The 14,389-nt window shown below is 43.2% G+C and overlaps 1 protein-coding gene across 2 annotated transcripts in view; it reads right to left on the bottom strand.

Annotated features, from left to right (window-relative positions):
* The window catches only part of hmcn1 (hemicentin 1), a 236,670-nt gene that overhangs the window by 109,006 nt on the left and 113,275 nt on the right, over positions 1–14,389 (bottom strand). For both annotated transcript variants that reach the window (XM_045687880.2, XM_045687881.2), the window contains exons 18-22: positions 14,294–14,389; positions 12,615–12,759; positions 6,524–6,636; positions 499–658; positions 121–292 (exon numbers count right to left, since the gene is read on the bottom strand). The exon at positions 14,294–14,389 is cut by the window's right edge and continues 32 nt beyond it. In XM_045687880.2, the coding sequence (XP_045543836.2) occupies positions 121–292; positions 499–658; positions 6,524–6,636; positions 12,615–12,759; positions 14,294–14,389 (686 nt within the window). The remainder of the gene's footprint in view (positions 1–120; positions 293–498; positions 659–6,523; positions 6,637–12,614; positions 12,760–14,293) is intronic.

Below are 14,389 nucleotides of genomic sequence, written 5' to 3'. Positions count from 1 at the left end.
CAAGACATGTCATGACATGGATGAATTCCAGGTCCAGAGGAGAGCAGAGACACTGTATGTGTGTGTGTCTGCGTTTGTCTGCGTGTGTCTGCGTGCGTGGTGCGTGCACGTGTGTGTTACCTGGGTGAGAAGGGGGAGATGAGCTGTTTCTCCTTGGCCCAGGTGATGATTGGAGGGGGGACACTTTGGACCTCACAGGGCAGGGTCACGTCCTCTCCCTCAATGACAGACACCTCCAGGGCCTCACCGTTGCTCCCCACCCCTCCAGAGACCCCGCTCTGCCTGGGGCGCACTGAATAGACAGAGAGAGAGAGAGAGAGAGAGAGAGAGAGGTGAGTAGGTCATAAGACATCATAAGTCACATCAAATACAAGACATGGCATTACAAATACCCAGCTTACTGTGAAACAATGAATATGAATAAGAAGGGAATGCAGAGGGCCTGTTAACTGTCTCTTGCCATAAAGAGTTAAGAGCTCCTCAGCAGGCCTTACCTACCGTAGACAGTGAGCTGGACCTTCTTGGACCTGTAGCCGGCTGCGTTGGTTGCAGTGCAGACAAACTCCCCAGACTCTTCCCCGGTGGGGGAGGTGATGTGGAGGCTGCCGTCAGACCCCAGAGAGAAGGACAGACCACCCACGTTCAACAGCTCCCCTCGCTACGGAGAGACGGAGTCATACAGGGCAGGGGTTAGAGATCAGAGGGCATCTCTCTCACTTTAGTAACTTACTTTATTGACATTGAAAGGGGGCGAGAGAATGGGAGTATGAGGAACGGGCGGTGTGTGTGTGTGTGTGTGTGTGTGTGTGCGTGCGTGCGTGCGTTCGCGTGTAGAGATTCAAAAAGTAATGCTTTCCCTGTTCTCTAGACAACACTTTACTATAGAGAGGAATAAATCTGATCATTACGCATCAATGATACTTTGGTTCCCAACATGTACTGTAGGAATAAAATTAGACTGACTCATTCTATTTATATGACTGAAGGCCAATAAATGTGACCTTAGTGTCTACTAACATTTATCTCAAAAACAATTAAGCACCAGGCAAGAGGGGGTCCTTTGTGAGTTGGCCTGGTGGCTTTGACATGGGATTGATACGTTGGAGAACGCAGGGTGAAGGAATCAGAGAGAATAGGAACAGAGCAGCTGGTGCAGAACTTATCAGAGTCAGGTTTCATATGCCTCTGAAGCCCCATTCACTTTAACAGCATATCTTTTGCTAGTCCCTGAAACCAGTGTGCATGATGAGAAAAACTGAACCACACACACACGCACCCGCACTCACGCCCACACATACGCGCACACACACTCACACACACACATGCACACACACAGTCAAAGGCCTGTTACTGTCTTCTGCCATTGTCTTCCCAGAATCCACTACTGGGAAAGTGATTGGTCTAGAAATACATAACAGGCGTGTGTGGAGGAACATTACTGCTCTAAGGACACGTCTCATGTTCTGTTGGTCCAACACAGTGCAACACAAACCAACACAGCCTGGCTCTACCCAACACAGCCCGACTCTACCCAACGCAGCCTGGCTCTACCCAACGCAGCCCGACTCTACCCAACGCAGCCTGACTCTACCCAACGCAGCCTGACTCTACCCAACACCGCCTGACTCTACCCAATGAAGCCTGACTCGACCCAACGCAGTCTGACTCAACCCAACACAGCCTGACTCTACCCAACGCAGCCTGACTATACCCAACGCAGCCTAACTCTACCCAGCACAGTCTGACTCTACCCAGCACAGTCTGACTCTACCCAACACAGCCTGACTCTACACAACACAGTGCAACACAAACCAACACAGCCTGGCTCTACCCAACGCAGCCTGACTCTACCCAACACAGCTTGACTCTACCCAACACAGCCTGACTCTACCCAACACAGCCTGACTCTACCCAACACAGCCTGACTCTATCCAACACAGCGTGACTCTACCAAACATAGCCTGACTCTACCCAACACCACCTGACTCAACCCAACACAGCCTGACTCTACCCAACACATTGCAACACAACCCAACACAGCCTGACTCTACCAAACACAGCCTGACTCTACCCAACACAGCCTGACTCAACCCAACACCGCCTGACTCAACCCAACACCACCTGACTCTACCCAACGCAGCCTGACTCTACCCAACGCAGTCTGACTCTACCCAACGCAGCCTGACTCTACCCAACGCAGCCTGACTCTACCCAACGCAGCCTGACTCGACCCAACGCAGCCTGACTCGACCCAACGCAGCCTGACTCGACCCAACACAGTCTGACTCTACCCAACATAGCCTGACTCTACCCAACATAGCCTGACTCTACCCAACACAGTGCAACACAACCCAACACAGTAGATCAGTTCAACTGTTTAGGACAGAGCAGGCCTTTTAGCAGGCGTGTTAAAGTGAGGTCTAGTGCAGGGATCATCAATTACGCTCAGCCGCAGGATGATCTTTTTCTTGAGCGGATGGTCGGGAGGCCGGTACATAATTAAGCAATGAGGGTGTGGTAAATGGCCAATATACCATGGCTAAGGGCAGTTCTTATGCACGACGCAACGCGAAGTGCCTGGATACAGCCCTTAGTCGTGGTATATTGGCCATATACCACAAACCCCCAAGGTGCCTTATTGCTATTATAAACTGGTTACCAATGTAATTAGAGCAATAAAAATAAATGTTTTGTCATACCCGTAGTATACGGACTGATATACCACGGCTGTCAGCCAATCAGCATTCAGGGCTTGAACCACCCAGTTTAGAATTACAAATAATTTGTAGACTGCATATTGACCGCAAGAAGCCTAAACAGATGCTTGACTAAAACGTAATAATTTCAAACCTTGTTTACATTTGTATATGATCATGTGTCTCTCTACTATGTGTGGGAATACCTGGGAACAGATTTCCAAAATTAAAATCACTTGGAGCTCATTTCCTGGTGTTTTTACAGTCTTTTATGTTCAACAATGAACAAAACAATGGCGAATTGTATTCTTTTTTGGGGGGGGGCAAATAAAACCACACGCAGGCCAAATAAAACCACCCGCGGGCCAAATAAAACCATGATCAATGTTCTAATGGGAAATAATTATTCTATAATTAGTCTTTATTCCACACATCCTCTAGCTTCACACAGCCTCTAGCTTCACACAGCCTCTAGCTCCACACAGCCTCTAGCTCCACACAGCCTCTAGCTTCACACAGCCTCTAGCTCCACACAGCCTCTAGCTTCATACAGCCTCTGGCTCCACACAGCCTCTGGCTCCACACAGCTTCTAGCTCCACACAGCCTCTAGCTTCACACAGCCTCTGGCTCCACACAGCCTCTAGATTCACACAGCCTCTGGCTCCACACAGCCTCTAGCTTCACACAGCCTCTAGCTCCACACAGCCTCTAGCTTCACACAGCCTCTAGCTCCACACAGCCTCTGGCTCCACACAGCCTCTGGCTCCACACAGCCTCTGGCTCCACACAGCCTCTAGCTTCACACAGCCTCTGGCTCCACACAGCCTCTAGCTCCACACAGCCTCTGCCTCCACACAGCCTCTAGCTCCACACAGCCTCTAGCTTCACACAGCCTCTGCCTCCACACAGACTCTAGCTCCACACAGCCTCTAGCTCCACACAGCCTCTAGCTCCACACAACCTCTAGCTTCACACAGCCTCTAGCTCCACACAGCCTCTAGCTCCACACAGCCTCTGGCTTCACACAGCCTCTAGCTTCACACAGCCTCTAGCGCCACACAGTCTCTAGCTTCACACTTCCCCTTCAAACCCCCACCCCCTCATTCCCACACAGTATAATGCCATACACACCATATGTGTAACTATAAGTGGATGCGAGCACACAAACACGTACTGTACAAGCATGTCCAGTTCCAGAACAGATAGACTACTAATAGGAAAAAGGCTGTCATGAGTTCCAACGTTTTTATTTTATTTAACCTTTATTTATCTAGGCAAGTCAGATAAGAACAAATTCTTATTTACAATGACAGCCTACCCGCCTTGGCCAAACCCTTCTGTCTTGGTTCTGGTTATAAGTACTATACCAGGAATCCAGACTTACAGATTGATTGACTGATTGCATTTATTAGACAATTTAAAAAGAAATCCAAACATAAGGGTGCTCCAGAAGGTGACGCCTCCACATACAATGGAAGAAAATCATCAAGGATAACACAATAAAGCTTATTTTCATTGTGGTGCTTTGAAGAGGGAAGGGGGAAGGCAACAAGGTTAGGCGGCAATAGTAATGGCAACAGACAATGACAGACAAAATTGTTGTTTGATTCATAACATGAGATAATTAGTACAAATCCCTTTCCTAATAAACAACTATGGACAGGTACATGTTTCTTGTCTCACATGCTGTTAATGTATAAAACAATCAATACCTAATATATATGAGACAATCACAATATGATAAACAACAGGCACCAAAAGGCAGACCATATGCTATCTCTGGCATGTCATTCTCATCCATGTACTATAATCTTACAACTCACTTTTGAGACATGCTACTATTTAGCCAAATTCCAAATTCTTCTGAGGACTATTCCAAAGAATGGCAGCTGAGTATAAAAACGTTTCTTTCCCCCATACCACTTTAAAATCTAAAAGGAACAACATCAGTTTTCACTCCTAGTTGAATAGTTATGGTTATCCCTTACTAAGGTAAAGTAGCTACATAGGTACCTGGAGACCATACTGTGGACAATCTGATGTACAAGACACAATTTAATCGGAGAGATTCTCTCCACTTTGAACCATCTAAGGATTTCAAAGCGGGAATGGTCAAGATGTGTAAGTGCTGGAAGTTTAAGAATAATCCTGACTAATTTGTTCTGAGATGTCTGCAATTTATTTTGTATTATCTTGGGGGCACTATTATACCAGGAAGAGCACGCATAGACAAAGTGGCATTGAACAAGAGCCCATGCCAATGCCCCCATTGCATTCTTATCCAGATAATTGAAGGTTCTTGACAGAAACCTAATTTTACTTTGGTTCACTTTGGAGATAACGTTTTGTGCCATGCTTTCCCCTGTCAGATGGTTATCTAGCACATATCCAAGATAATTAACAGAGTATTTTGCTGTGACTAATATGTCACCTACTACCACCTTAAAATCTGGGGATTTCCTCAGTTTCACTTTGGACCCGAACAAGATGGACTCTGTTTTTCCAAGGTGAAGAGACAGCTTATTGTCATATAGCCATTTACTGACATTCAGAAGGTCAGCACTGGGGGCTTTCTCAACCACATTTTTGTCTTTGTGGGAAACCAACAGTGCAGAATCATCTGCATAGAGGAAAAGGTCACATGTACAGGCAGATTTCAGATCATTTATATACAATAGAAAGAAAAGTGGACCCAGCACACTCCCTTGGGTTACCCCGCAGTTCAAGATTTTGGGTTTAGATAGGGTCCCATCAACATCCACCATCTGTTTCTTCCTTGCAGATAAGAGCTAACCCATTTTACTGCTAAGTAATTAAAGCCCATGGCTATTAGTTTGATTAACAGAATCTAATGATCCACTGTATCAAACGCCTTTTGGAGATCTAACATAACCATACCAAACAATTTCCCTCCATCTACTTCCTTCCTTATGTGGTCAGTTACAGTAGATATAGTAGGCAAGTGTTGGTGGAATGGGATTTTCTAAATCCAGATTGGAGCTCATATAATAGGTTATGTAAGGAAATATAACTGTCAACGGATGTACAGAAACACACAGCAGTCTCAATTGTTTGAGAGGAACAAAACAAAAACAAATGAATTAACTGCACATCCATTTCCCCTGTCTCTCTATCTGTATGTCTCTCTCTGTCTGTCTCTCTCTCTCTGTCTCTCTGTATGTCTCTCTCTGTCTGTCTCTCTCTCTATCTGTCTCTGTCTCTCTCTCTGTCTCTCTCTCTCTGTCTCTGTCTCTATCTGTCTCTCTCTGTCTCTGTCTCTCTCTCTGTATGTCTCTCTGTGTCTGTCTCTCTCTGTCTGTCTCTCTCTGTCTGTCTCTCTCTGTCTGTCTCTCTGTCTATCTGTCTCTCTCTGTCTGTCTCTCTCTGTCGCTCTCTCTCTCTCTGTCTCTCTCTGTCTCTCTATGTCTCTGTCTCTGCCTGTCTCTCTCTCTCTCTCTCTCTCTCTCTCTCTCTCTCTCTCTCTCTCTCTCTCTCTCTCTCGTTTGCCATCTCAGTCACTCTCTGACAATCACTCTGCATTTTCATATTAAATCCCCCTCTCTCTCTCTCTTTTGTTGTCGGAAACTCTATCTTTCGCTGGCAGTTATCCCACTTCTCTTTCCTTCTATCCTCACCTCTTGCTTTTCTCTTCCTCTCTCTGAAAGTAGGTTGAGAGAATGGAGGATGTAGGCTGAAGATGACAGGTGGATAGGAACAGTAAAACAAGAGAGTGTGTTACAGTGCAAATCAACTGGTGTGACCTGGATAAACTTGCCCCAAACCCAGTGAGATGGAGGACAGTCGTCAAAAACCAAGTACTACAGACCTTGGACCAGGTGATGTCGGGCGTGGGCACTCCGTCGGCACGACAGGGTAGGGAGATGGGGGTGCCCTCTATGGTACTGAAGACCTGAGGGCCATGTTGGATGGTAGGCATCACTGGTGAGGGGAGAGGAGAGGGGGGGCATTAAGTTAGACCAGTGAACCTGTGTGTGTGTGTGTGTTGTGTGTACAGTATGTTGTGTCTCTGTGGTGTCTAAATGGTGGACACAGTGTTTGGCTGACACACATAAAGGTATCCCTCTCTTCTCCTTCAGGGCGAAGTGGTCTAAGGCACTGCATCTCAGTGCTAGCGGCGTCACTACAGATACTCTGGTTCGAATCCAAGCTGTTTCACAACCGGCCGTGATTGGGAGTCCCATCGGACGGCGCACAATTGGCCCAGCATCGTCCGGGTTTGGCCGATGTAAGCTGTCATTGTAAATACGAATTTGTTCTTAACTGACTTTCCTAGTTAAATAAAGGTTAAATAAATAAAATAAAATAAAAAATCTCTCCCTCGCTCCCTCTATCTGTTTTATCAATAGGCCCTGGGACATCTGGGGAAGATATTAACGCCGGAAACTTGGAGCGGCTACAGAGACTAACTCACAGTTTAACATCACAATTAGTTATTTAACTCATGATGACTTTACACGTTCTCACTCTCTCATGTAACATGTAGACAAAATACACTCTTTGGACATTGTCTACTGGAAGTGTACTGTCAACTCCTGCTGGGCTGTGCCTGTGGTTGTTCTCTGAGAAAAGTTAGAAGGAAATGTCTACAGAAACATATGAGGATATAGAAATGAGCTAATTTCAACATTTCAAAGAGCATTTCAACACGCCATGACCCATTCCCATTTATGAAGGTAGAATTGTAGAAGCACCACCCAAACTGGTTCCAATAAAGAATGAGAACATATTTTTCCCTCTTCCTGTTCCAAACCCTTCCAAACTGTGCCACTCTCAACAGCTGTTCCTGGTTTTTATGCAAACTCAGACAGTCATATTCATGAAGTAAGAACAGAGAGAGAGAGAGAGAGAGAGAGAGAGAGAGAGGGAGAGAGAGAGAGAGAGAGAGAAAAGAGAGAACAGAGAGAGAGAGACGGAGATGAGAGAGAGAGAGAGAAAAGAGAGAGAGAGACAGATGGAGAGAGAGAACAGAGAGAGAACAGAGAGCGAGAGACAGAGAGTACAGAGAGAGATAGAGAGAAAGAACAGAGAGAGAGAGTACAGAGAGAGTATAAAGAGAGCGAGAGAGAGAACAGAGAGAGAGAAAGAAAGAGTGAACAGAGCGAGAGAGAGAGAGAGAGAACATAGATATAGAGAGAGAGTACAGAGAGAGTAGAGAGAGAGAGAAAGAGAGTACAGAGAGTACAGAGAGAGAGAGAGAGAACAGAGAAAGAGTATAGAAAGAAAGAAAGAGAGCGAGAGAAAAAAATGAGAGCAAGTACAGAGACACAAAGAGAGAGAGAGAGAGAGAGAGAGAGAGAGAGAGAGAGAGAGAGAGAGAGAGAGAGAGAAAGGGGGGGAGGAGAATAAAGGGTCATTGTGTGTGGAGTCAGACAGCCCACAGAGAAGATGAGAACATTATGGAGGATTGTGGAAGGACTCCAATACAGTCTTACCGACAGTAGATATACAGTGGAAACAAGAGAGTGGTCCCACAGAAGACATACACTATAACTGTTTAGTAGAAGTTAACCATGGCTTTAACTGTTGACCATAGTTTTACTGTCCTCACTGTCCTCACTGTTACAGTGGTCTTACCATAGATTCTGACTGTGGTTATGTGGTCCTAGTACAAATCAAATCAAATACAACAAATACCACAAAATGCTTACTTAAGAGCCATTAACTAACCACGCAGAGTTTTAAAATTGAAGGAAGAAAAATCTGCACAATAAACTAAAGGAAAAATAGTAACAGGATAAAATAACAACAACGAGGCTATTAACAAGAATCACCAGAACCAGTCAATGTGGAGGGTACGGGTTGTTGCTACAGTGGTCTTCCTGTGGTCGTATTGTAGATGTTAACCATGGTATTGTGGTCTTACTGTGGTCGTATAGTACATGTTAACCATGGTATTGTGGTCTTACTGTGGTCGTATAGTAGATGTTAACCATGGTATTGTGGTCTTACTGTGGTCGTATAGTAGATGTTAACCATGGTATTGTGGTCTTACTGTGGTCGTATAGTAGATGTTAACCATGGTATTGTGGTCTTACTGTGGTCGTATTGTAGATGTTAACCATGGTATTGTGGTCTTACTGTGGTCGTATAGTAGATGTTAACCATGGTATTGTGGTCTTACTGTGGTCGTATAGTAGATGTTAACCATGGTATTGTGGTCTTACTGTGGTTGTATTGTAGATGTTAACCATGGTATTGTGGTCTTACTGTGGTCGTATTGTAGATGTTAACCATGGTATTGTGGTCTTACTGTGGTCGTATTGTAGATGTTAACCATGGTATTGTGGTCTTACTGTGGTCGTATAGTAGATGTTAACCATGGTATTGTGGTCTTACTGTGGTCGTTTAGTGGATGTTAACCATGGTATTGTGGTCTCACTGTGGTCGTATAGTAGATGATAACCATGGTATTGTAGTATCACTGTGGTCGTATAGTAGATGTTAACCATGGTATTGTGGTCTTACTGTGGTCGTATAGTAGATGTTAACCATGGTATTGTGGTCTTACTGTGGTCGTATAGTAGATGTTAACCATGGTATTGTGGTCTTACTGTGGTCGTATAGTAGATGATAACCATGGTATTGTGGTGTTACTGTGGTCAGATAGTAGATGTTAACCATGGTATTGTGGTCTTGCTGTGGTCGTATAGTAGATGTTAACCTTGGTATTGTGGTCTTACTGTGGTCGTATAGTAGATGTTAACCATGGTATTGTGGTCTTACTGTGGTCGTATAGTAGATGTTAACCATGGTATTGTGGTCTTACTGTGGTCGTATAGTAGATGTTAACCATGGTATTGTGGTCTTACTGTGGTCTGTATAGTAGATGTTAACCATGGTATTGTGGTCTTACTGTGGTCGTATAGTAGATGTTAACCTTGGTATTGTGGTCTTACTGTGGTCGTATTGTAGATGTTAACCATGGTATTGTGGTCTTACTGTGGTCGTATAGTAGATGTTAACCATGGTATTGTGGTCTTAATGTGGTCGTATAGTAGATGTTAACCATGGTATTGTGGTCTTACTGTGGTCGTATAGTAGATGTTAACCTTGGTATTGTGGTCTTACTGTGGTCGTATTGTAGATGTAAACCATGGTATTGTGGTCTTACTGTGGTTGTATAGTAGATGTTAACCATGGTATTCGTGGTCTTACTGTGGTCGTATTGTAGATGTTAACCATGGTATTGTGGTCTTACTGTGGTCGTATTGTAGATGTTAACCATGGTATTGTGGTCTTACTGTGGTCGTATAGTAGATGTTAACCATGGTATTGTAGTCTTACTGTGGTCGTATAGTAGATGTTAACCATGGTATTGTGGTCTTACTGTGGTCGTATTGTAGATGTTAACCATGGTATTGTGGTCTTACTGTGGTCGTATAGTAGATGTTAACCATGGTATTGTGGTCTTACTGTGGTCAGATAGTAGATGTTAACCATGGTATTGTGGTCTTGCTGTGGTCGTATAGTAGATGTTAATCATGGTATTGTGGTCTTACTGTGGTCGTATAGTAGATGTTAACCATGGTATTGTGGTCTTACTGTGGTCGTATTGTAGACGTTAACCATGGTATTGTGGTCTTATTGTGGTCTTACTGTGGTCGTATTGTAGATGTTAACCATGGTATTGTGGTCTTACTGTGGTCGTATAGTAGATTTTAACCATGGTATTGTGGTCTGACTGTGGTCGTATAGTAGATGTTAACCATGGTATTGTGGTCTTACTGTGGTCGTATTGTAGATGTTAACCATGGTAGTGTGGTCTTACTGTGGTCAGATAGTAGATGTTAACCATGGTATTCTGGTCTTACTGTGGTCGTATAGTAGATGTTAACCATGGTATTGTGGTCTTACTGTGGTCAGATAGTAGATGTTAACCATAGTATTGTGGTCTTACTGTGGTCGTATAGTAGATGTTAACCATGGTATTGTGGTCTTACTGTGGTCGTATAGTAGATGTTAACCATGGTATTGTAGTCTTACTGTGGTCGTATAGTAGATGTTAACCATGGTATTGTGGTCTTACTGTGGTCGTATTGTAGATGTTAACCATGGTATTGTGGTCTTACTGTGGTCGTATAGTAGATGTTAACCATGGTATTGTGGTCTTACTGTGGTCAGATAGTAGATGTTAACCATGGTATTGTGGTCTTGCTGTGGTCGTATAGTAGATGTTAACCATGGTATTGTGGTCTTACTGTGGTCGTATAGTAGATGTTAACCATGGTATTGTGGTCTTACTGTGGTCGTATTGTAGACGTTAACCATGGTATTGTGGTCTTATTGTGGTCTTACTGTGGTCGTATTGTAGATGTTAACCATGGTATTGTGGTCTTACTGTGGTCGTATAGTAGATGTTAACCATGGTATTGTGGTCTGACTGTGGTTGTATAGTAGATGTTAACCATGGTATTGTGGTCTTACTGTGGTCGTATTGTAGATGTTAACCATGGTAGTGTGGTCTTACTGTGGTCAGATAGTAGATGTTAACCATGGTATTCTGGTCTTACTGTGGTCGTATAGTAGATGTTAAGCTTGGTATTGTGGTCTTACTGTGGTTGTATTGTAGATGTTAACCATGGTATTGGGGTCTTACTGTGGTCGTATAGTAGATGTTAACCATGGTATTGTGGTCTTACTGTGGTCGTATTGTAGATGTTAACCATGGTATTGTGGTCTTACTGTGGTCGTATAGTAGATGTTAACCATGGTATTGTGGTCTTACTGTGGTCAGATTGTAGATGTTAACCATGGTATTGTGGTCTTGCTGTGGTCGTATAGTGGATGTTAACCATGGTATTGTGGTCTTACTGTGGTCGTATCGTAGATGTTAACCATGGTATTATGGTCTTACTGTGGTCGTATAGTAGATGTTAACCTTGATATTGTGGTCTTACTGTGGTCGTATTGTAGATGTTAACCATGGTATTGTGGCCTTCTGTGGTCGTATAGTAGATGTTAACCATGGTATTGTGGTCTTACTGTGGTCGTATAGTAGATGTTAACCTTGGTGTTGTGGTCTTACTGTGGTCGTATTGTAGATGTTAACCATGGTATTGTGGTCTTACTGTGGTCGTATAGTAGATGTTAACCATGGTATTGTGGTCTTACTGTGGTCGTATCGTAGATGTTAACCATGGTATTGTGGTCTTACTGTGGTCGTATAGTGGATGTTAACCATGGTATTGTGGTCTCACTGTGGTCGTATTGTAGATGTTAACCATGGTATTGTGGTCTTACTGTGGTCGTATTGTAGATGTTAACCATGGTATTGTGGTCTCACTGTGGTCGTATAGTAGATGTTAACCATGGTATTGTGGTGTTACTGTGGTCAGATAGTAGATGTTAACCATGGTATTGTGGTTTTAATGTGGTCGTATAGTAGATGTTAACCATGGTATTGTGGTCTTACTGTGGTCGTATAGTAGATGTTAACCATGGTATTGTGGTCTTACTGTGGTCGTATTGTAGATGTTAACCATGGTATTGTGGTCTTACTGTGGTCGTATTGTAGATGTTAACCATGGTATTGTGGTCTTACTGTGGTCGTATTGTAGATGTTAACCATGGTATTGTGGTCTTACTGTGGTCAGATAGTAGATGTTAACCATGGTATTGTGGTCTTACTGTGGTCGTATTGTAGATGTTAACCATGGTATTGTGGTCTTACTGTGGTCGTATAGTAGATGTTAACCATGGTATTGTAGTATCACTGTGGTCGTATAGTAGATGTTAACCATGGTATTGTGGTCTTACTGTGGTCTTATAGTAGATGTTAACCATGGTATTGTGGTCTTACTGTGGTCGTATAGTAGATGTTAACCATGGTATTGTGGTCTTACTGTGGTCATATAGTAGATGTTAACCATGGTATTGTGGCCTTACTGTGGTCTTACCATAGATGTTGAGGGTGGTGGTGCGGTTGCTGGAGCCCAGAACGTTCTCTGCCAGGCAGGTGTATTTCCCTCCATCCTCCAGACGAACGTGTTCTATATGCAGGCTGCCGTCTCTACGCACCGTCACATACGGGCTGGAGCTCACCTGGCACGGACAGGAACACATCCAACAGGTGAGAACATTACATGAAGGGACACACACAGACACACACAACCAGCTGTATTGGCATGCGGTATGAATAAAACATGTGGTATGTATAACACATGTGGTATGTATAAAACATGTGGTATGTATAAAACATGTGGTATGTATAAAACATGCGCTATGTATAAAACATGCGGTATGTATAAAACATGCGCTATGTATAAAACATGCGGTATGTATAAAACATGCGGTATGTATAATACATGTGTTTTGTATAAAACAGGTGGTATGTATAAAACATGTGGAATGTATAAAACATGTGGTATGTATAATACATGTGGTATGTATAAAACAGGTGGTATGTATAAAACATGCCGTATATGTATAAAACATGCCGTATGTATAAAACATGCGGTATGTATAAAACATGTGGAATGTATAAAACATGTGGTATGTATAAAACATGCTGTATGTATAAAACAGGCGGTATGTATAATACATGTGGTATGTATAAAACAGGTGGTATGTATAAAACAGGCGGTATGTATAAAACATGTGGTATGTACAAATCAGGCGGTATGTATAATACATGTGGTATGTATAAAACAGGTGGTATGTATGGAACATGCCGTATGTATAAAACATGCGGTATGTATAAAACAGGCAGTATGTATAATACATGTGGAATGTATAATACATGTGGTATGTATAAAACATGTGGTATGTATAAAACAGGCGGTATGTATAAAACATGAGGTATATATAATACATGTGGTATGTATAATACATGTGGTATGTATAATACATGTGGTATGTATAAAACATGTGGTATGTATAAAACTGGCGGTACGTATAAAACATGCGGTATGTCTAAAACATGTGGTATATATAATACATGCGGTATGTATAAAACAGGCGGTATGTATAAAACATGTGGTATGTATGAAACAGGCGGTATGTATAAAACAGGTGGTATGTATAATACATGTGGTATGTATAAAACATGTGGAATGTATAAAACAGGCGGTATGTATAAAACAGGCGGTATGTATAAAACAGGCGGTACGTATAAAACATGCGGTATGTATAATACATGCGGTATGTATAAAACATGCGGTATGTATAAAACATGCGGTATGTATGAAACACCCAAATACACTTAAAGAATGGACCTCTACTCAAAACAGGCACTGGTGGTCCATAGACGAGTCTAATATTAGTTTTAAAATCATTGCTAAAACAATAGACACCTTCATAAACGTTGCAGTGAGTAAGTAATTGTGGAGTGGTTTTGTTAAAAAAAAAAAATCATCATTCCTCGACTGTCTGAGAACAAATTGGTGTGATCTTATTCACAGTGCTTAACCACAGGCAGATCTCAGGCACCAGTTGTGTGTGTGTGTGTGTGTGTGTGTGTGTGTGTGTGTGTGTGTGTGTGTGTGTGTGTGTGTGTGTGTGTGTGTGTGTGTGTGTGTGTGTGTGTGTGTGTGTGTGTGTGTGTGTGTGTGACAGTGTGTGTGTATAACCTTCTCACCAGGCCGTGGTTGTGTAGCCAGCGTCTCTCAGGTAGGGGGTTTCCCGCCAGCAGCACACAGGGCAGAGTCACCTGCTGCTCCTTGATCACACTCAG

The sequence above is a fragment of the Salmo salar genome, chromosome 10 (genome assembly GCF_965601325.2).
Source record: "Salmo salar chromosome 10, fSalSal1, whole genome shotgun sequence".
NCBI lineage: Eukaryota > Metazoa > Chordata > Actinopteri > Salmoniformes > Salmonidae > Salmo > Salmo salar.
The sequence above is the reverse complement of the archived record's forward strand: the minus strand, read 5'-3'. Positions and strand labels throughout refer to the sequence as shown.